General features: G+C 38.6%; 2 protein-coding genes across 11 annotated transcripts in view; one reads left to right on the top strand and one right to left on the bottom strand.

Annotated features, from left to right (window-relative positions):
* Window positions 1–5,909, top strand: part of TTLL5 (tubulin tyrosine ligase like 5) — a 160,854-nt gene extending 154,945 nt beyond the window's left edge. For 8 of the 10 annotated variants that reach the window (XR_011559384.1, XR_011559383.1, XM_070754283.1 and 5 more), the window contains one exon: window positions 934–1,537. The gene's annotated coding sequence lies outside the window, so the exon portion shown is untranslated. Of the gene's footprint in view, window positions 1–933; window positions 1,538–5,627 lie in introns of those variants that run through there. The other 2 variants (XM_070754273.1, XM_070754270.1) reach the window with 1 other exon arrangement.
* The window catches only part of TGFB3 (transforming growth factor beta 3), a 32,488-nt gene continuing 16,338 nt past the window's right edge, over window positions 5,196–21,345 (bottom strand). The window contains exons 3-7 of the mRNA XM_070754570.1: window positions 17,685–17,814; window positions 14,968–15,075; window positions 13,445–13,616; window positions 10,227–10,380; window positions 5,196–6,413 (exon numbers count right to left, since the gene is read on the bottom strand). Of these exons, the coding sequence (XP_070610671.1) occupies window positions 6,255–6,413; window positions 10,227–10,380; window positions 13,445–13,616; window positions 14,968–15,075; window positions 17,685–17,814 (723 nt within the window). The 3' untranslated portion in view covers window positions 5,196–6,254. The remainder of the gene's footprint in view (window positions 6,414–10,226; window positions 10,381–13,444; window positions 13,617–14,967; window positions 15,076–17,684; window positions 17,815–21,345) is intronic.

Here is a 21,345-nt window from a genome sequence, read left to right as displayed (position 1 = left end):
TTTCCTCTTGGCTATCAGTAAAAATGGGCAGACGAAGGTGGGAGAGCTCAGACCTGGCTTTTCTAGATTGATTAATCTTGCTAAGGAATACAATTCAACATAGATGTTGTTTGTCTTAATAAAAGAGAAGATAAAATCCCAAGAGATGTTTTGCATTATGTCTTTCATCAAACCTGGGAAAACTCCACGAAAAAGCCCAGGACAAGGTCTCTTCTGATAAACGGCTGCTAATGTTTTTGGTATTACCATTATGTTAATGACAATTAACCATAAACCGTCTTAAAGCTTAATGTGATGCTGGGAATTTTGAAAGTATGTTAGAAAAGCATTTAAATGAAACATTTTATGAAAGAAGTGTAAATCATCTTCTACTTTCAGATTTGCTTTTATCTTTATTACGTTTTAATTGTTGAAGGAGATGGGGGAATATGGCTATTATAATCTGGAACTAGAACAAGATATACAGTACAGTATACATATTTTTCATAAGAGTAAAACTATTTCATTAGACTGAAAAATAATATCACAGATAGAGTAACATGTATTAGCAACATTTAGTAACAATTAGATGAAGAGTTTGCTTTAATGTGTTGCTCATATTTTCAAACATCCACTATTTCCAGGCATATTGGTATCCCACCTTGGTGCACACCAGACATGTATTGAATAACTAGGCCAGGGCTTCTTTTCATATAAGTTACCTAAAATCTTTGCAAGGAGATGATTGTGGAGCCTTTTCTGATCTTTGATAGATGACAAGCCCAGAAAAAGGAGATTGGAAGTAATATAATAGCCTTTCCAATGGTAGCCATTAAAGCTTTGTGGATTGTCCATTCAGTTTTGTCAGTTGTATTAAGAGAAACGCCTGCATCTTATGAGTCATTGCACACGTTTTGAAAACTGTTATGTATGTTTTTTGTGTGTTTCTTTCAGCTCCCGTTTGTGATTATTTTTTGAAAAAGGATTCTTCCTAAATAACGAACAATCAGTTCAGTGCTTCAGCATGCAAGGAGGAGATGGAAGCCGGAATGACTGTTCATCATTCCACGTTCCTGGCTACACCCAGATTGATAACAAGATTTGTCTCAGACTCCAGAATTTTCCCTTAGGAGAGAAAAAAACAGCCGAGTGTTTGTGGAAATAGCGTTCAAGCTCTGACACGAGGTTTCTACTCCACGGAGCTTTTGCTGCCAAGTCTCAGGGTTTCTTTTGTGTTCTACATCACATCTTCAACCAGATAGCCTTTAAATTGTGGCTATGGCTCATAAGAATAGAAGTTCTGAATTGTGTCTACATTATGTATACCGGGCCCAGATTTTTCTTTCCAGTTAGACATTTCGGCTTCCCCTGAGCATGATGAAGTTTCTCTACTAGATGGTGGACACAGTTCGCACAACATGACTACAGTTAACGGATGCGATTAAAACGATGACTGATTGTAGACACTTGTGCTTGGATGCTCTCAATGCTGGCAAGAAGCCATAAAAATTCTCAGTCTGTGAATAAAGTCAATCATTTTTGTTTGTTTAACTTATAATTTATTCTCCACAATTATTTGACAATTTATTCCAGCTTTTTCCTCCCCTTGTATTATGTTCTTCCTGACTTTTCTTTACATTTCATGAGTTGATATTCTAATAACTTGTGTTTCCAAGATTCAGGCCTTTCATAGAAATTGTCACTTTGGATGATGAATCTGAACAAAGGTGCTTCATCAGTTATCATTATAGCTTCATTTAACTCTCATAAACGCTTTTTATTTATTTATCATTGATTCAACTTTTGAAAGGTTTGTAAAACAAACAGGGAACTGTATCATTGCAAATTGATCTTTTTCTGTATTCAGATGTTTTGCTTGCAAGAAGTATGCCCTATGCATAATTTTTAAGTGGGTATCTCAGGACTCATAGTGTATGGCAGGTGGCCAGTATTAATATTTAGGGTAGTGGAGGAGTGACAAAACCTACATTTAATGAGGCAGTGATGGAAAATAGGTAGATGTACATCATGCATACATGTAGGACTGTTTTCAGGGGATTTTCTTCTTTTTTTAATGAGGAGGGAATGTTTTTTGGTTTTTGAATTGTGTGCCTGTTTCTCCACTTGCTGTATAGTTTTATTTTATTTTATTTTATTTCACCAAGGTGGCTTTCTAACTTCATGTCTTTGGATAGCTCCATCTTGCTCCATCTTGTCAAGGAGTTGTCCTGTTTATTTTGAACTTCACAGAAAAAAGTAATGGTTTTTGATCCATATATGTGGATTTTGTCATGTCAGTGGACAAGATAGGGAGAACTATTTCAACTTTAATGCTGGTTGAATAGCAAATGTCAGCGGAGAGTAACAAATAACAGCGGAGAATAACAGATTTTGAGTGCTACTGAACAGCATTTGTTTCCCCTGTTTTTGCTTCAAGGCGTCTAAATAAAATGATTCCCATTGTGCCCAGGTACTCTCGCATCTAGGAAAAAACTAATTAGGGAATTTAAAATCAGAATTTCAAACTCTCCAATTATTTCAGTGACACTGAACACATGTGTCTGACATTGACATTTGCAAAGTTGAATGAATTTGCAGCCTTTGTACAAATTGAAAAGGTGTTTAGAGACAAATAATAATAAGATCTTTGAGATTAAAAAGTAATTGCCTTTAGTATTTGTTTTTTCCAAATACTCTGACTGAACGTCATTTTCTCGATATCTCCTCGTTAGAACTGAAAATCGAAACCAGTTTGTTAGATGCAATCCAGGAAAAATTCTTAAGTCCCCCAGTTATGCCCTGCTTAATAAAGTAGCTTTGACTCTGTGATCCTTGCCATCTGATCCAGTATTATACCTTCATGATGTTAAGACAAGTCTATGAATATATGCTTCCTTCATGCCAAACATTATCTCAGATTTTTTTTTGTTCTACTCCTGCTCATCTACAGAAATAATGGAAGTTGAACATCAAAACAATTCTAAACATTTTCACAATAGTCAGCATAAGACTAACATTTTGTCTTATCAATAAAATGCATTTTAGAATGGAAGGCACTCTGCATCTCAGTAATTATATCCATCTATTAGATTATCTTAGAGAAGGGGTATCCGAACTCTGTCACTTTAAGATTTGTGGACTTCAAATCCCAGAATCCCCAGCCAGCAAATTCTGGGAGTTGGAGACCACAAGTCTTAAAGTAGCTGAGTTTTGAGACCCCTGTCTTAGAGGGCATAAAATAAGATGCCATATTAAGGAAAATAAAGTGCATCTTTTGTAGGGGGTGGCAATATTTGCAATCTTCTGGCAATTTTCTTCAGTTGCCCTCATTCGTAATTTTGATCAAAATTATTAATATATGTTTTAGAGATTTTTTTACTAAAGATATTTTGTGTTGCAGAAAGGAACTATGATAGCAAAATGTATAAAATGAGATGTTTTGTGGTTCTATAATTAAGTCTAAAACCTTTGTTGAAGACTGCAGAGTTGATATTCGAATGTGCTGTTATGTAAGAGGCTGACATTTAAGCAAGGAAATGAAATTATGCAGAAATTGCATATGGAAATGCAGTTTTCAAAAGAATAATATATCTTGCTGGAAAAAAATTGCATCCACCTGTATTTATTTTTTAAGAGCATCAGAAGCAATTTGTAGAGCAGAAAAAGATCCCAGATGATTAAATTTCTGTGCTGTGATTTATTTATAAATATTTCACTTCAAAATTATATAGATTACTGCAGAAATCAAGAGATGTTTCTTGTCCACAAAACGTTTAAACACAGAAAAGTATGTCCTTCGGACAGTTACTTGCCTCACTTTTAACTTGTTATACTGTATATCAAGGAGCTCTTAAAGAGAAAAATTAGAAGGCTAAAAGCTAAGCAATGAGTGGGAAGTACCCTGTTATCTGAATTTGAGTTTTCCTGCCACAGGCTCGTAGCCAAAGAGTTGATATTTTAGATTGACACCACCCCAGCTGCTGTATCTGGAATTTTTCATGTTTCATATTAGCAATCAGAACAGCATGATAGCAAGTGAACATAATAAGGTTGTGCTAGAGAGAGGCCTAGTTGGGGCTTAACAGAAATAAAGAAGAGCAATAGGCAATGCAATGTCACATTTTGAATCGGCAAACCCCAATAGCCCACTTGTCTTGCTCGTAGGGGGGGGAGTGCTAAAAGAGTGGTTTTCTGTTTCCCTGCATAAGGGCCTCCCTATAGTTTGGAAGCCAAATGTGTTATTCTTCACCTTGAGGAATATGTGTTATGCCTCCATTGATTGATTGATTATGTGTCACCTAATCAGTGTGACTCTTAGCATTCCACATAGATTTTCTCTATGCCACTTTGTCTCTAACTAGGCACTTCAGCTCTTCCAACATTATTCTTTCAGCAGCAATCTAAACAAAAATACCTTTTAGAGATGCAGAGTTCCAATGTTATTACAACCCAAAAATGGGGGGAAGGGGAAGCAGGGGACAAAACCCCTTTGTTATTGTCCTGGTCTGCATAAGGTGACTACTTCCAGGTTACAGGAGCGTTAGGACAGAGCCGCAGTGAAGACATAAAGAGAAGTCATCCCTTACACCCTATACTTGTTTCCCCATTCAGCCTGTCTATATCCTTGTAGTTTATTATTAATTATCCACCCAATGTCTAAATAAGAGCTGCAGTGGCGCAGTGGTTAGAATGCCATACTGCGGGCTACTTTTGCTGACTGCCAGCTGTCTCTCAATTTGACAGTTCGAATCTTAGGTTCAAGGTGGACTCAGCCGTCCATCCTTGCAAGGTGGGTAAAATGAGGACCCAGATTGTTGGGGGCAATAGGCTGACTCTGTAAACCCATTAGAGAAGGCTGCAAAAGCACCAAGAAGTGGTATAGAAGTCTTTATTGCTATGTGAGGCTGACATGTAAGCAATAGGGAGGATGTGTCAGCAGTCAGGTTGGCAAAAGTGCTTTTTGAATATACCTGAATCCATTGTTGAAGCAACTGGAACAGCAGTTATTTTAAAAGTGTGGGCTCTTTTCAGTTGTTAGGGCCTTACCCTTTTCACTGTGATATTTATGTTAACATCTATTCATAACAACTGAAACCAATCTTTCATCCTGTTCCATGTCTCTCAAGGTTATGTAGATTGGTCAATCTATTTTCTGGAAAAACTGGCTTGTCTGCAAGTTAGTCCCTTGAGAACATAAATGGCAAATAACAATGGAATGATTTTTCCTTTTTTTTTTAAAGTGGGGCTAGTTTAAAATAATATAAGTACTACAAGTTCAGTCACAGGTTTAACACATCTTTAAAATCAAAATAGGAAAATTAAAACATTAATCCAGTACCATCAAATGAAGAATGAAACAACAACTGAACCAAGTTGGTCCCACTGGTTTGTGCAAATCTCATTTCAGCATTGCCATTTCCTTCATGGCTCTCAGTCACTGAAAATGTGGTTTTAAATCAAGGGTGGCTTATTGCTGCAATAAGTGCTATAGATTGACTTGTGTGGGTTCTTCCATGGCTGTAGAAGCATCTCTTCCTTTCCATATGGAAACAACTTCCTTGAACATAAAATTCTAATATCCAAAAGAAAAATATTTATTTTCTTTTTTTACAATATTGAGATTAACATTTTGTATAAAATTTTGGCAGGTGTGGCCTAGGCTACGTCCTTGTAGAAGATGGGCAGATACTTTTTTAAAGAAGATCTTAACCACCACAACAGCGTCAAGATTCTTTGAAGATACCAAAGAATAGAGTTGGGATTGAGAGACAAAGCCAACCTCTGGGACTGAAGCCCTCCAGCAGGTGTTCCAGGAGGAAAGAGAAAACAGAGAAGATTCATATTTGGACTACAAATTTCCTGTGCTCACTGTCTGCAGAATAATGACTTCCATTATGGTATGAGTGCTAATAAAATATGTCCAGTTAAAAGGAAACCAGCCATCCTCCTCTTGCGAAAAAGGTTGAGCTCGATGAAACAATTAGTGATGGGCAAAGAAGTCTAGTTTTCCTGTATGCTCTGCCTGCTCCAGCTCTGCTCATGATTTCCTCCTTGGGAAAATCCCATATTTGGTGGCCTTTATCCATGAAAAATCTAGCTTGTATTGTGTCCATTTCCTCAAATATCCATACATGGAGAGAGGGTGGGGGGGGAAACTTCGTAAGGAAACAAGGTGATAAAGTCAGGAAGGCAGAAATGGGTTTAGGGCTGAGTTTTATTCTGGGATCAAGGGTAGTGGTTGCTGTTTCTGAGCTGGGAATTGCATCGGATCCTTTTCAGCTGCATTTGCAAGATTTCACAACCATGTTAGACAGCTGTTCCACTTTTGGGGTCCTTCCAACATAATACAAAATAGTCAGGGGATCCAGTTCCTGGGGGACACAACAGGGGGAAGCAGATGCTTCAGGATTCAGAGTATTGTATAAACCAAGAACCTGGAAAAACAACCAAGAAATATATGAGGATTTTAGTTAGCACTTGCCAGTTGCTGGAATTAACGTTAGGCAGGAAGCATATTTCAAAAAATCCAACATTTACAGCTTTTAGCTCATCTCAACCACTGGGTCAATATATTGAAAAAATTACTAATTAAAATGATTTTTCATCTGTAGCAGCTAAGAAAGTCGTGTAACACCCAAGCCTCTGTCCTAGCAAATATAATTCTTTAACATATTCTTCTCTTCAAAAATAAGTAAGTAAACTGGGTGTAACCAGCTTAGTCTTGCTAAGAGTTTCAAGAAAAACAGCTGAAAAAAATCAACTTACTTTGGCCAGCTTTTCAAAATCATACTGGATTTAATCCAGTCCTTCTCAAGTGTCAACATTCACCTCCCAACTGTTTTAGTTCTCTACAAGTCCAAGTGAGATACTTGCTTTGCTCCATTCTACATATTGCTATAGACAAGATCAGAACTCAACCGAGGAAAACTAGCATTTGTCTATTTTTCAAGCTCAGGGTGTGTAGTATGTCCAGATAATGCAAGTCTGCTCCTTCCATCAGCCTTGTTCATGAAATTATACTATCCATTCCTCTCCTCTCAAACAAAATATAGTATAAAGAAAATAATTATGAATAGTTTATAAGTTCCAAATTTTCTAGGTTGAGACACACTGCTGTCTACTACGTACTACTGTAGAACTGCCATGTAGAGGAGATATACCTCCTTCTTAGACCCCATTTAACAAGAGACAGTGAGTTGACATTGAGTTTTCACAATATGCTAAGCCATAATATGTTTAATTCTTGGTGTGTTTTTATGAATCCAGCCACAGTATTATATGTTTTACAATTTATCATTTTCTGTGAATATTGTCAATTGTAACATATGAGGTTAAAAACTTGATTTAGTATAATTTCTAAACTGAGTCATGGATTTCTTATCATAATAGTTTTTAAAAATATGCACAACCAAATGGTAAACATATGTTTAAAATGCTGCATTGCTAAGAAATGTTCAATCAGTTCTTCTACGTAGATTCACAATAATTGCAGCATAGACAACTCCGATTGAACAACTGCTACAGTGCTTCATTGATTGTTTCCTACCCATGCTGATAGTTGTCTTCCATCATGGAAATTCTCTATAGCCAAAGCTAATCGTTATTATAGTACTTTGCCATATAAATACTTACAACAGGCATTAACAACCACAATGGTTTAACTATTGACCTCTATAACTATTGCCAGAGTGGGGAAGATCCTTTTCAGCAAACCCTTATTGTATTTATTTTGAGAAAATAATATTTCTATTGGCCCAATGCCCAGAAAATGGGTAGAAAGCAAAAAAAGGTAACAAATTCAGGGCTAGATCTAATTTTTGTTCATCAGAAATTCTGGGACAAAATACTTCTTAATGGTAAGCCACTTCACACTACGCTAAAATTTTACTTAAAGAGGTAAAGAAAAATACTGTGGCTAAGGAGATGTAGTTAAGCCCCAGGAGTAAAATAATGAATGCAATCATATACCAGTCATCACCATATATAGTTTAAACAAAATGTGCCTAGTGATATAGATACAAACTCTCTCCCTGATTTCCTTTTCAGCTGGAGCATAAGTATTTTTCAGTTGGAAAAACTAGAAAGGGAATGATGAGTGTGAACTTATTAAAGTGTTCCTACTCTAGGTTTTTCTAATGCAATTGTCATCACACTAGGCCCACCCATCAGAGCTGTCGTGAAATTATCCATGGATTGGGGAGAGGGATCATCAGGTATATCTGCAACTAAACTTCAATGGGGCAATGAATGCCTCCGGAATAAGACTTATCTGAGTGTTAGGGAATGCTATTTTTACTCCATTTCTTTGTGTAGCACTAATTAAAAACACATGAAACATTTTGGTTTTTTATATGCTGTTTCCTTTGACCCAAGCTTCATTCTGCATCTTAATTCCATTTTGAATAATGTCTCTTTTTACACAGTCTCGTAAAAGCTGTGACAAGGATTTCACACACTTTTTTTTGAAAGAAAAAACAAAACACAAACCAGACACCAAGTGGCACCAGAGGGAGGGAGGCCACAGTGTTTGGAGAGAGGAAACATGCCCTTTTCCAAATCTAAAATATTCCCCTGTCAAAGCAAACTCTTTTATTTCTCTGTAAAGAAAAGTCAGACATAACTGGGATTTTGAAGTGTGTCTTAACTACACGTATTTGCCGGTGTCTAGCAGCATTCATAATTTAAAGGGAAATCATTACTTGAGCAATAAGAAACTTCCCAGCTTGTTTATTTGGGGAGCGGAGTGGAGACATGCTCACAATGTTGAGACTCTTGTGGATTGATTTGCAAAATGATTGTCATGGGAAAGAGGCTTGTTTATTCACAAGGCAGCCCCCAAACACCAATTCACCAAAAATAAAAATGAAAGTTATGGCAGCAGGGAAGTGTCTCAAGTTTTCTTTGATTTTTTTTTTCTGGGCACTTAGGCAGACTACCAAGGAACCCTATTTTTATTTTCTGTGAATGATGATGGCAGTCCTCTTCAAGCAGGTATTTTTCTGACATTAGACTTCAATTCTCATCATTCTTTAACTAGTGTAGCCATGACTGATGTATGGTTCGGTATGCCCATATAACACCAACACTCTGTGAGCTGCACTGGCTACCGATTAGTCTCTGGTCACAATTCAAGGTGTTGGTTATCACCTATAAAGCCTTTCAGGGCTTAAGACCAGACTATCTTCAGGACTGTCTCCTGCCACATACCTCCCAGAGACCAATAAGATTGCCCGGAGTCGGCCTTCTCTGGGTCTTGTCGACTAAACAATGCAGGTTGGCGGAGCCATGGGGGCCTTCTTTGTAGCTGCCTCAGCTCTATGGAACCAACTCCTCCACCATGTTCATACTGTCCCCACCCTACTGGCCTTCTGAAAGGCCATGAAGACCTGGCTTTGCCAGCAGGCCTGGGGGCCATGAACACCACCATCTTTCATGGCCAAATTGTGTTGATTGGATAAGTATGTATGTTAGGTCGATTGAATTGATTCGCAGGTTTGTACGATGGGATTTTATTGTTTTATAATTTTAGTGTGTTGAATATTAATATTGACTTCTTTTCTACTCTATTGTATTGTTTTATATTGTTGTAAGTCACCCTGAGCCCTAAGGGATTGGGCGGCATAGAAGTCAGATAGATGATAGATAGATAGATAGATAGATAGATAGATAGATAGATAGATAGATAGATAGATAGATAGATAGATAGATAGATAGATATGGATAGATGGAAGGAAGGAAGGAAGGAAAGAGAAAGAGAAAGAAAGAAAGATGGACTAGGGAGTTTTACTCTACACAACCTGAGGGTGTAAAGGTTAGGGAAAAAGAAGCTGATAGCATCCTGAAAAGGAAAACATTGGTGTCTAGCATAATTTTTATTTCAAGAGCAGTTGACTACATAAGGTCTCTAGACCTTATGTAGTCAACTGCTCTTGAAATAAAAATTATGCTAGACACCAATGTTTTCCTTTTCAGGATGCTATCAGCTTCTTTTTTAACTTTTAAAAACACAAAACTTTTAACTTTTAAAAACTTTTTAAAAGGAGGTGAGGTTTCTATGTGCTCCAAGAACTTTGTCTACACATTATCTGTCTGCCCTACTTAACTCAAGGTCCACTAAGTTTAATAAGAATCTAGGAAACTAGGAGCAAACTGCAGTCTCAACAAATGACAAAAACTCAGAGAGAATGTAGAGATAGAGGAGATGCCCTAACTTGAAAGTGCTCTGCTCAATTTAAAACGCTGATTACCGTGCTATGTGTGGTATCCGCACTACGAAGATAAGGGCACGGCCCGGAGCAAAAGTTAGCAAAGTACCCTTTTGGCTCATGCACCCATTTCCAGCCCAGATCTTGACGAAAATCAATGTAGAGACGACGTACACAACAGTTCTCCTCCAGGTTCCTAGAACAAAAGGGAGCTGATATGAAATATACTCAAATCATTTATTCAAATTCAACAACGTGTTAATTCAAAGGCAGCATTTCCACAGATAGAACATAAGAAGAGCCATGCTGAATCAGGCCAAAGCCCATCAAATCCAGCATTCTGTGTCATGCAGTGACCCACCAATTGTCCATGAGGATCTTGAGTAGAAAGGGAAGGCAAGACCCTCCCTTTCCCTTGACCCCCAACAAATGGTACACAAGAGAATCCTGCCTGCCTCAACCAACATAGAGGTGGCACATGGACATCTGTTTCAATAACCACCGATACACTTGGCATCCATGAGTCTGTCTAATGCTGTCCAGGCTGACAGCTGTCACGATCTCTTCTGGAAGTAAATTCCATAAAACAACAACCCTCTAGGTGAAGAAATATTTCCCTTGATTTGTCTTCACTTTCTTACCTATGAGCTTTAGGAAGTGCCCCCTTGTCCTAGTATTGTGTGATGGAGAAAAGAAATTTTCTCCATCCACCTTTTGTATCCCATGCATGATTTTATACCCTTCGATCAAGTCACCTCTTAAACGCCGTCTTTCAAGGCTGAAGAGACCAAGGCGTTGCAACCTGGTTTCATAAGGGAGTTGCTCCATTTCCTTGATCATACTTGTTGCCCTTTTTTGGTACCTTTTCCAGTTCCATTATATCCTTCTTGAGGTGCGGTGACCAGAACGTGTATGTAATTTGGAGGTACTAATGGATTCTCAGCTCCTGCTCAAAGACCAAGCAGCAGATGTGGCCAGGAGAGTCTGTTTTTATATTATTATTATTATTATTATTATTATTATTATTATTATTATTATTATTGATATTTTTGGTATTTTGCTTTAAATAAATGTAGGCACCTGCATTAACACTGAGTTTATAGGACCTTGACTCACTCACTCACAGAGCTTGACAACCATCATCTTAAAAAACACATGTATGCATAAAAAAGTAATCCAGAAAAAAAGTTATGTCAGTTATCTGATTAAGGTTTGAAGTTTGTTTGTTTTTTTAATTTATCAAAATTGCAGGAAGGAAACAGTAGCAAATCTGCTAGGCCCTTTTCCTCTTCATCTTGTTGGGGTTTTTTACTATGAAACTTCATACAGATGAGGAAGAGGATGAAAATCAACCTGAAATAAGAAAGCTGTTTCTTTAAATGGGGGAAAAATAACCAAGGAAGCTGCTATAAATATTTCAAAGCAGCCATAGTGATTACTTTGGCTTTGTAGAAAAAAAAGCAAACCTTGGGGCTGACATACATAAGCGACAGAAGATTCAGGGACATATTGCTCTTCTTAGCTGAATAGCAGGTTTTGCAAGCTAGTATTGTTGACCCTCTGTGACACCCTTATAATTGATGCTATGATGAGTAAACAAATGCATGATCCCACAATGCAGTTCAGCAGAGTAAGGGAATTATGAACAATGGATGAAAAAGGTTTCTAAGCGCCACTTGTGTTATCCCTCTTCACGTTACATTCTAAAAGAAACAGTTTAGGAAGAAGTAGAGGATGAAAAGAGTTTAGTCTATAGATAATCCTTTAATCCGTGCGGCTCATCTCTTTTCTTGACTCCATGCTTTGGACACCTGCTCTAACAACAATCCCGAGACTTCAATCAAGCCGTCTTGCATCTTTCAAGCTAAATGCAGCCCACCAATTATGTGGTGAGAGCTCACACAAAAGATTTCAGTTTATTCTGAGCTTTACTGAACCTGTTTGGTTGCTGGCATCACTGGGAATGCATCATTTAAGAGGAACATTTCTCTCCTTTCTGTCACTTTCTCCATGATTCCTGGTTTCCTGCACCAGGGATGTTAGTATGGTTGCAATCTAAGACAGGGTTTATTAAGTTTGGGATATAAAGGTATATACTGTACTCTTCCAAGTGCTAGCAGCACCTGCCTCATATCTATGGCACGATGGAGTAGCTTGGAGTTTTTGCTTCCTCTGGTTCTGGAAGGATGTCATCTTCACCTTTCGATGGGCTAGCAATCCCCAAGAGCAGGTGTGCAATTTGGGATGGCCTCCTGGATTTCCAAGTCTGCTTGAGGAAGAACCGCGGGTAGGTTTGGTGAGTTTTTATATAAATCAATCTTGGTTCCATTCCTTGACCTTACACCTTGCTTGTAAGTTACTCATACCCTAGTCACTTCCCAGCTTAATTACTACAAAGCACTCTACATAGGGTTGTCTTTGAAAACTGTCTAGATATTGCAATCGGTTCAAAATGCAGTGGTGTTTGAAACCTTAGGCACCACTCACTTAGCCTATATTAGATCACACTGTTGTTCAGGCTGTTGTAGCTTCCAGATTCTTTCTGGGTACAATGCAAAATGGTTGTCACCTCTAAAACTCTGTATGGCATGGGACCAGATTATCTGCAAGACCCCCTCTCCCCAAGGACATCTACCTGCTGCACCAGGCTGGATAAGGTGGGCATTTTCCAGGTTCCTTCACTCAAATGTTGTCATCTAACAGGACCCATGAAGCATGTCTACTGAATAGAGGACTTCACCTGGTGCAAAACTTTCTCCCTGAGATCTGGCAGGCCCCATCCATTGAAACTTGCAAAACAACTTAAAAAGATGACTTTTCCTCCAGGCATCGGAATAAGGTGAGTCTGGATCCTAATAGTAGGTGGGGGGGGGGTTTCAAATATTGTTTTTAATTGTTTTTGTTTTTCCATGGCAGTGAATGAAACCAACAAACTTGCAAAAGAAAGAATTTGCCTTCTTCTTTTTCTAAAGGGATGATGACTTGGCTCTTCCTACACAAAGTGGAATTTTTCTTCTCTCGGCCAGAGAATAAATTTTGGATACCAATTTCACATTTAAAGGGAGGATTAATGAATTGCCAAGATTTAGAGCTGGAAAGGAATTCTCAGAGACAGTACTTAACAAGTGGGGTTAATCAGTCGCCCTTAACTTTAAATTTCAGAATTATCCAAAGTCATCCCAATGTTGCTTCCAAGAGCCTTTTTGGCCAGAGAGATGGTTATTTTCCAGGCGAAGGTAGGTTCAGGAATCTTAGCTTACCGAAAACAATAATTGGTGTCCAATGCTCGTTTTTTCCTTTGGCTTCTCACAGCTGAACGTCCAAGACGATGTGGCGGCAGCATCATCAGAATCAGGTGGGGGTTTTGCAGGTCTCTTTGCTTCTTCAGGCTCCCCAAATCCCCACGGCCATGGCTCTCTTCACCGTCTATCCCTGAGAAGCACGAGGGGGGGGAAAGAGGCATCAAATCTCACAGTTGCTTTAGGAAATCTTGGAATCCATAAATCTATCTTTTATAAGGATTGTGGTTTTACCAGAATAAATAAATCTGACAGAAAATCCTGAAGGTCATTTGTTTTATAATTTGCAGACTGATGATAGAGGTCATTTTAATCTATTTCTTGATATTGTAATCAGTTCCCGAACAGGCCAAAAGAGATAAATTACTTAAGAGTGGATGATATCAACTGGAACTGAATGACTAAAAAAAAGAAATCTGAGATACAAAATTCCTGAATACTATTGCCTGCAGTGTAACACCCAAAGCCAAGCACTTGCTAATACTGAGATTACAAAAGTTGCTGGCTTCCCAAAATATTACAATTAATTCCTAATCTCTATGCCCACACACTGCAGCAGCATAGTAGAGGTGAGTTTTTGAAAGGGTGGATGTGCACTGACTTACAAAATTGTATTTATAACTCAGTAACACAGGTAATGTCTATAACACTTAGCAGTTTTGTGCTAGTTTAATCATCATAGGTTTCCCCAAAGTTGTGTGAAAATCTTGAGAATTCTACTAAAAGATGCCGGTTCTAAGTACATAATAATAATAATAACAACAGAGTTGGAAGGGACCTTGGACGTCTTCTAGTCCAATCCCCTGCTTAGGCAGAGAACCCTACACTACTTCAGACAGATAATTATCCAACATCCACTTAAAAATTTCCAGTGTTGGGACATTCACAGCTTCTGGAGGCAAGCTGTTCCACTGATTAATTGTTCTAACAGTCAGGAAATTCCTCCTTAGTTCTAAATTGCTTCTCTCCTTATTTAGTTTCCACCCATTGCTTCTTGTTCTACCCTCAGGTGCTTTGGAGAATAGTTAATTCCTTCTTTGTGGCAACCCCTGAGATATTGGAACACTTCTATCATGTCTCTACTGGTCCTTCTTTTCATTAAACTAGCCATGCCCAGTTCCTGCAACCGTTCTTCATATGTTTTAGCCTCCAGTCCCCTAATCATCTTTGTCGCTCTTCTCTGCACTTTTTCTAGTCTCAATATCATTTTTGCATCGTGGCGACCAAAACTGAATGCAGCATTCCAAATGTGGCTTAGAGTTCTTTGAAAAAAGGGTTGCTGTTAAGGCAATCTGTAAGTGTACAAGTGCCCATGCTCATTATCTATCCCTAATATAAATAAACAATTATCTCAGAATTGCTCATAGAGAAGCACACACACGCTGACTGCTATGTAATGGAATATGATTAGGCCATGAATGCAATAAGAATACTCAAATTTAGGTAAGTTATTCTACTTTCCCCTCCAGTTGCATTTCTGTCACCTTTGAATTTGATCTCCAGCACCTCATGCAGATTCTCCAGAATGTCACCATTGGATTGAAAAGTGTTACATGGGCAATGGACACTAATTTCCAGTCCTAGATTAGATTCTGTAAGAAAAAATTAAAAATTAAAAAATCCTTACCAACCAATATTCCTGAAAGCAAATAGTGATAGCAAATAGCCATTTCCATTTATTTTATTCCATTAATTGAAAGTGTTAAGAGTGGAGATCCTGAACTGATGTTCTTTCAGGATGACAAAAGATAAAGGAGAATCTGAATTATATATGTGCAAACCATACCAGATTCTGTCCAGCAGTAGGTCCTTATTGATTTTTCTGCCCTGTTCTAGATTGCTAATCTGAAATTATCTCAACCTCCAACAAAAACAAGTTATAATGTACTATGACAATATTTTGGAGCAGGCTGGACTGACCTATCAACTTTGGCAGGAATCTTACAGGAATCAATATATTTTTGACCTACAAAAAGATATTGATAAAATTGAACGGGACCAAAGACGGGCTACAAGAATGGTAGAAGGTCTTAAGCATAAAACGTATCAGGAAAGACTTCATGAACTCAATCTGTATAGTCTGGAGGACAGAAGGAAAAGGGGGGACATGATTGAAACATTTAAATATGTTAAAGGGTTAAATACAGTTCAGGAGGGAAGTGTTTTTAATAGGAAAGTGAACACAAGAACAAGGGGACACAATCTGAGGTTAGTTGGGGGAAAGATCAGAAGCAACGTGAGAAAATATTACTTTACTGAAAGAGTAGTAGATGCTTGGAACAAACTTCCAGCAGACGTGGTTGGTAAATCCACAGTAACTGAATTTAAACATGCCTGGGATAAACATATATCCATCTTAAGATAAAATACAGGAAATAGTATAAGGGCAGACTAGATGGACCATGAGGTCTTTTTCTGCCGTCAATCTTCTATGTTTCTAATCTTAATGGCTTTTGCCATAATAGTTTGAACCTTAAGATACTTCTGACTTCCTCAAAGAAATGAGCAAGTCCTCAATATTTTATTATAGGGCTGCTGGTTAAAAAAAGATAATTTGCCTGAATAATGTGCATAAAAAGTCTATAGAGATCAGTGACAGCCAGTTTTAAGATTTGCAATCCTGAATTATTTCGATGGAGCAATACCACAGAAATCAGTAAATCTTTCTTCCAAGTAAATAGAAAGAGGGCTGGCTGTTGTATTTTCCCAAACACACTTTCTACAAAGGAAACAACTAAATAACTTTCCTGATGGAGGTCTAAACCACTAAACCCAAAATCCAGCAAAAAATGACCTCCTGTACTACAATTAGGATTTATATGGGAAATGAATATTCTAAGTTTACATATAATATTTGGACACTGATTTGCATTTAACTATCATAGAATCTGAGCATTCTTGGCAGAATTATTGGAGATAGGAAACACGAGAGTAATAAGCATATCTCTCATAAGCAGAGACTGCTGTCTGTGGCTAAAAGCTTAGTCTGAGGTTCAAGCCTGAATTTTAGCACCTGTCCAGTTTTCCAAGCTAGCTGCAGCTGCTGAGTCCCACAGCCTGTGTCTTGTTCTATTATTCTCTGCTAATCTCTGTAGCAACTGTTGTGCTGCATTAATCTGTAAGGCTCCAGGATAGGACTTGTGTCAATTTGTAGTTCTTACCGCCACCACAGGTTAAAGGGAAAGATTTCCTGAATTTGGTCATACGAGCAATCCGGGCACATGATCACTATTCTGCTAAAATCATTTGCCTATACAGGGGTACCTCTACTTATGAACTTAATTCATTCCACGACCAGGTTCTTAAGTAGAAAAGTTTATAAGAAGAAGCAATTTTTCCCATAGGAATCAATGTAAAAGCAAATAATGCGTGAGATTGGGGAAACCACAGAGAGGGTGGAGGCCCTGTTTCCTCCCAGGAGATTCCTAAAGAGGCCCCACGGAGGCTTCTCCCCACCTTTTCTGGCCCTGTTTCCTCCCAGGAGATTCCTAGAGAGGCCCTACAGAGGCTTCTCCCCGCCTTTTACAATCTTGTTTCCTCCCAGGAGATTCCTCAACAGGCCCCACGGAGGCTTCTCCCTGCCTTTTCTGGTTACAGTTTCGGAGGTTTGGGTTTGTAAGTGGAAAATGGTTCTTGAGAAGAGGCAAAAAAAATCTTGAACACCCGGTTGTTATCTAGAAAAGTTCGTAAGTAGAGGCATTTGTAGGTAGAGGTACCGCTGTATCTAAATTTTGTCTGCTGCCCAGATGCTAATGTCCCTGTGAACCTCAGCAACCAAGAAACTAATTTGTAAATCTTGCTATGATGTGCTTCTTGTTACTAATTATATGAGGGAAAAAACTTCATATATGAACAATCCATGAATCAATTCACACTAGACTTCTCCAATCTAGATTTTCTCAGTGTATTGGACTTATCTCTTATTGACCATGATAGAAATTGAAGCCAATAGGCTATGGAGCCTATTCAATGGGGAAAGGCTATTCCTATATGTCTCTGTCTAAGCCAGTGTTTCCCAACCTTGGCAACTTGAAGCTATTTGGACTTCAACTCCTAGAATTCCCCAGCCAGCATTCGCTGGCTGGGGAATTCTGGGAGTTGAAGTCCAGATACCCTCAAGTTGCCAAGGTTGGGAAACACTGGTCTAAGCAGACACATGCAACTTGCTAACAGAAACTAACTTACTTTACATACCACTCACCTCTATGAAGAAGCCATTCACGGACAGTCTCTGTGACATCGAAGGACAGCCATTCAGGGGAGCCCCGTGTCAGTACATTTCGGCCACTTAGGTACCGCTGCTTTGCAATATGCTCATCAGGTTTCAGGATCTACAAGAAGCAGATGACAGAAGGCATTGCTTAGTTCGCAAAGGACAATTCCTGGGTTTCCTTTGGCAAGACCAACTCTTCTGGGTAAGAATGCTTGAGTTATGTTTCTTCTTCCCCCCTGGTTTTCTGTAATATGTAAAATGTCCAATGTGATTCATCTGAGCAAATTCCAGCCCTGTCTCCCAAAGGAAGAATTGAATATGACAGGAAAGCATGCACATAAAAACTGACATGGGATGATAAAATACAAGAGGATGAAGTTACAGACTGAAGCTGAGTTGCACAATAATTTGGCCCAGGGTGTCACTAGAAAACTACTTGTCAGAACCATGTCCCGATTCTCCTGCTGCCACATTAAGGGTTTAGCTTCTACATGTACCACTGCTTTGAATTTTTAAAACAATACTACCCTAGATACTGTTCTGTCTGGGAACTCCGGAAGTTATGACCAACCCAAAAAGATAAGCCACACCAGTTGAATCCAAACACAGTTTTATAATGAGAAAGAGAAAAATAACCAACAGAAAATGTCCTTACAAGTCAGGAAAACACTGGAACTCCAAACAGATACACAAAGGCAATTGTCCATACAAAAACACAGGATCCTTGATGATAAACGAGGCTGTTGCTAACAGGCACAAACCTCCCACGGGTCTTCAAAACTGCTGGGCCACAAGCCAGGAACAAAACGCTGAGAGAAAAGGCAGATAACAGCAATTCCACTCTGATAACACTCCACACTGCCGAAAGAGTTTGCCTGCCTTATAAATCCTTCCCTGCTAATGAGGACCACACCCAAGCCCTGGTGTTCCTCATTCAATGCTGATAATACCTATTCAGTAGCTGCCTCCTTTGATCTATGCGTCTCTGTCGCATGCTAATGATAGCTTGTGCCTCATCATCCAATGACTCCAGAGAATCCAAGCTACTGGCTTGAGAGAGCCCCTGCCCAGGGACTCCCAGGCTTTCTTCCCTGTCACATTCCTCACTGGAAGCTCCCCTGTCTGACTGCCAAGGACCCTCCTCTTCGCTCTCAGCCTCCTCCGGGCATGGAGCCAGCAGAGACGCAGCTGGTCTTTGATCTGCCTTAGGCTGAACCACAACAGATACCTAAGCTGCTTTATTTCTTCCTAAAAGCAGCTCTGTGTAAGCATTGGCCATGAACTGCAAGGGAGTATGGACAAAAACTATGGCTCAATACTTTCCCAAATCATTAGTAGGGTATCTATCTACTATCTTCCATTCAATGAGAGTGCTGTCGGTGAATAAGCACAGTGCTCAGAAATGATTTCTGATACAGCATTCCCATTTTATATTTTCTTCTTCTCAATCTGGATTACAATATTTGGATGTAATATAAATGATTGACAGTCTGAACTTTCACTTCTATTTAGGAGTATGTATATTTTCTTAGTTCTGCGTATTTGGTTGTTTAGAAGGCTGCCCAAATCCTAAATTATTCTAGGAGATGTTTAACTAAAAATTATTGAACTCCAAAATTGAGCAATCAGATTTGCAAAATGTCCTGGATGACATTTAAGAGGGAATCATAAGAGGGAATCTTTGTAAGGGAGGGGATCTTTATTCAGTAGGCTTTTCTCCCAGAAAATTAGGCATTTTTTCAATGAATAAATTAAAGCAGTGGATAGTTTCTGTATTTTAAGACCAAAAAAGCAATCAAGAAATACACTGCAGGCTAGTATTAGGTAGAGCAGCCAAGACGTTTTTTGAAAAGATATTCAAGAGCCATTACATATGTATACCTATACAGAGCATAATGATGCAATCCATGGTATTATCTGTAACACTCTGTGGAAGACAAAGTTGGACTTTGAAAAAAACAGGATAAGAAGATATTGATGCTATTGGACTATAGTGGTAGAAAGCAATGAGATGCCTTGGAGAGCCAAGAAAGCAAACAAAGAGATAACCAAACAAATCAACCCAAATTTGTCACTCAAGGTTAAATGATTAATCTTAAACTCTTCTTCTTTGGACACATTATATAAAGATCTAGCTTTTTGGAAAAGGCTGTACTGTAATTCTGGAGAGATGGAAGGAAAGAGAAGAAGATGACCAGCAGTAAAATGGTGGACTTAGTTACAGTGGCAATGAGTGTATCATTGGAAGACCCAAAGGACCATTTTAGGGACAGATCATCAAAGATAAAATCTATTATGTGTTCACTAAGTAAGAGTCAACAACAATTTTATGGCATGTATCATTCAGATAAGCATAAGGATTGCAGCAGGTAGAGTGCTGTACTGCAGGCCACTGAAGCTGACTGTAGATCTGAAGGTCAGCGATTCAAATCTCATCACCGGCTCAAGGTTGACTCAGCCTTCCATCCTTCCGAGGTGGGTAAAATGAGGACCCGGATTGTGGGGGCAATAGCCTAGCTCTGTTAAAAAGTGCTATTGCTAACATGTTGTAAGCCGCCCTGAGTCTAAGGAGAAGGGCGGCATAAAAATCAAATAGATAGATAGATAGATAGATAGATAGATAGATAGATAGATAGATAGATAGATAGATGATAGATAGATAGATAAACAAATAAATAAACAAATAAATAAACAAACAAATAAACAAATAAATGAACAAATAAATAAATAAAATTATGCTATATTGAATCAAGTGGATTTCCTTGATTTAAATGGAGAGCTTTCTGATTGCCCTTATGAAAAGGATTTGCTTTCTGTTGCCAGATTATAATCACTAAAAGACCTAGGCCAGGAGAGTTATCCAGCTAGACAACAATCAGTTAATACGATCAAGAAATACACAAGGCCATGGCTCGAATGCTCCTCACTGGACTCTTGTTGCTGCATGCCCTGTCTGTCCCTTGCCTACCATGTACCTGAGAAGCAGGTGACTCAATAGGGTGACACAAAGTCTCTTTCTTCAGTTTGCAAGGGAAAGACTGGATTGGAGTTTGACAATGCAACGAAAAGTGGCTTCCTCATCCAATAGTCACCCCTGCCAATCTGCTTATTTTATTTTACACCTGCTCTATGTATTCATCCTAAGAAGCTTCTTCATCCAAATGTTTTCTACTTTTTAGGGTATTTCAAGTGTTTGATCAATTTTTGATCAATTTACTTTATCTATTTTTTATCTCATTTTATTAACATTGTTAATATATTCATGAACTGGGAGAGCCAATGTTAACATGGTTAGCCAATGAATAGGCATAGCAACTGAGTCCGCCAATAGGAGCTAACCATTTCTGAGGCCGTACAGAGAATCGAAATGGAACACTTATAAGCTTAAGGCTTGGCGTGGCTTAGTTTGTACTCTTCCATTCTGCACTTTGTATTTTCTGTGCTTGTCTGCTCGGCTGAAATGAAACTAACTCTCCTGCTTGTGTTTACTTGTAACTGACTGAAGAAGAATTCTACTTGTGGTATTGTACATATATATATATGTACAATATGTGATTCGACACAAAAAAACCCTTCCCTGGTACAGAACTGAAGGGATTGGATACTGTAGCCTAGAGGTTACTTCTCTGCCTTACAAGGCAAAGGTTGC

The sequence above is a fragment of the Erythrolamprus reginae genome, chromosome 1, assembly GCF_031021105.1.
Source record: "Erythrolamprus reginae isolate rEryReg1 chromosome 1, rEryReg1.hap1, whole genome shotgun sequence".
Classification (NCBI taxonomy): domain Eukaryota; kingdom Metazoa; phylum Chordata; class Lepidosauria; order Squamata; family Dipsadidae; genus Erythrolamprus; species Erythrolamprus reginae.
Note: the sequence above shows the minus strand (reverse complement) of the source record. Positions and strands in the feature narration are given on the sequence as shown.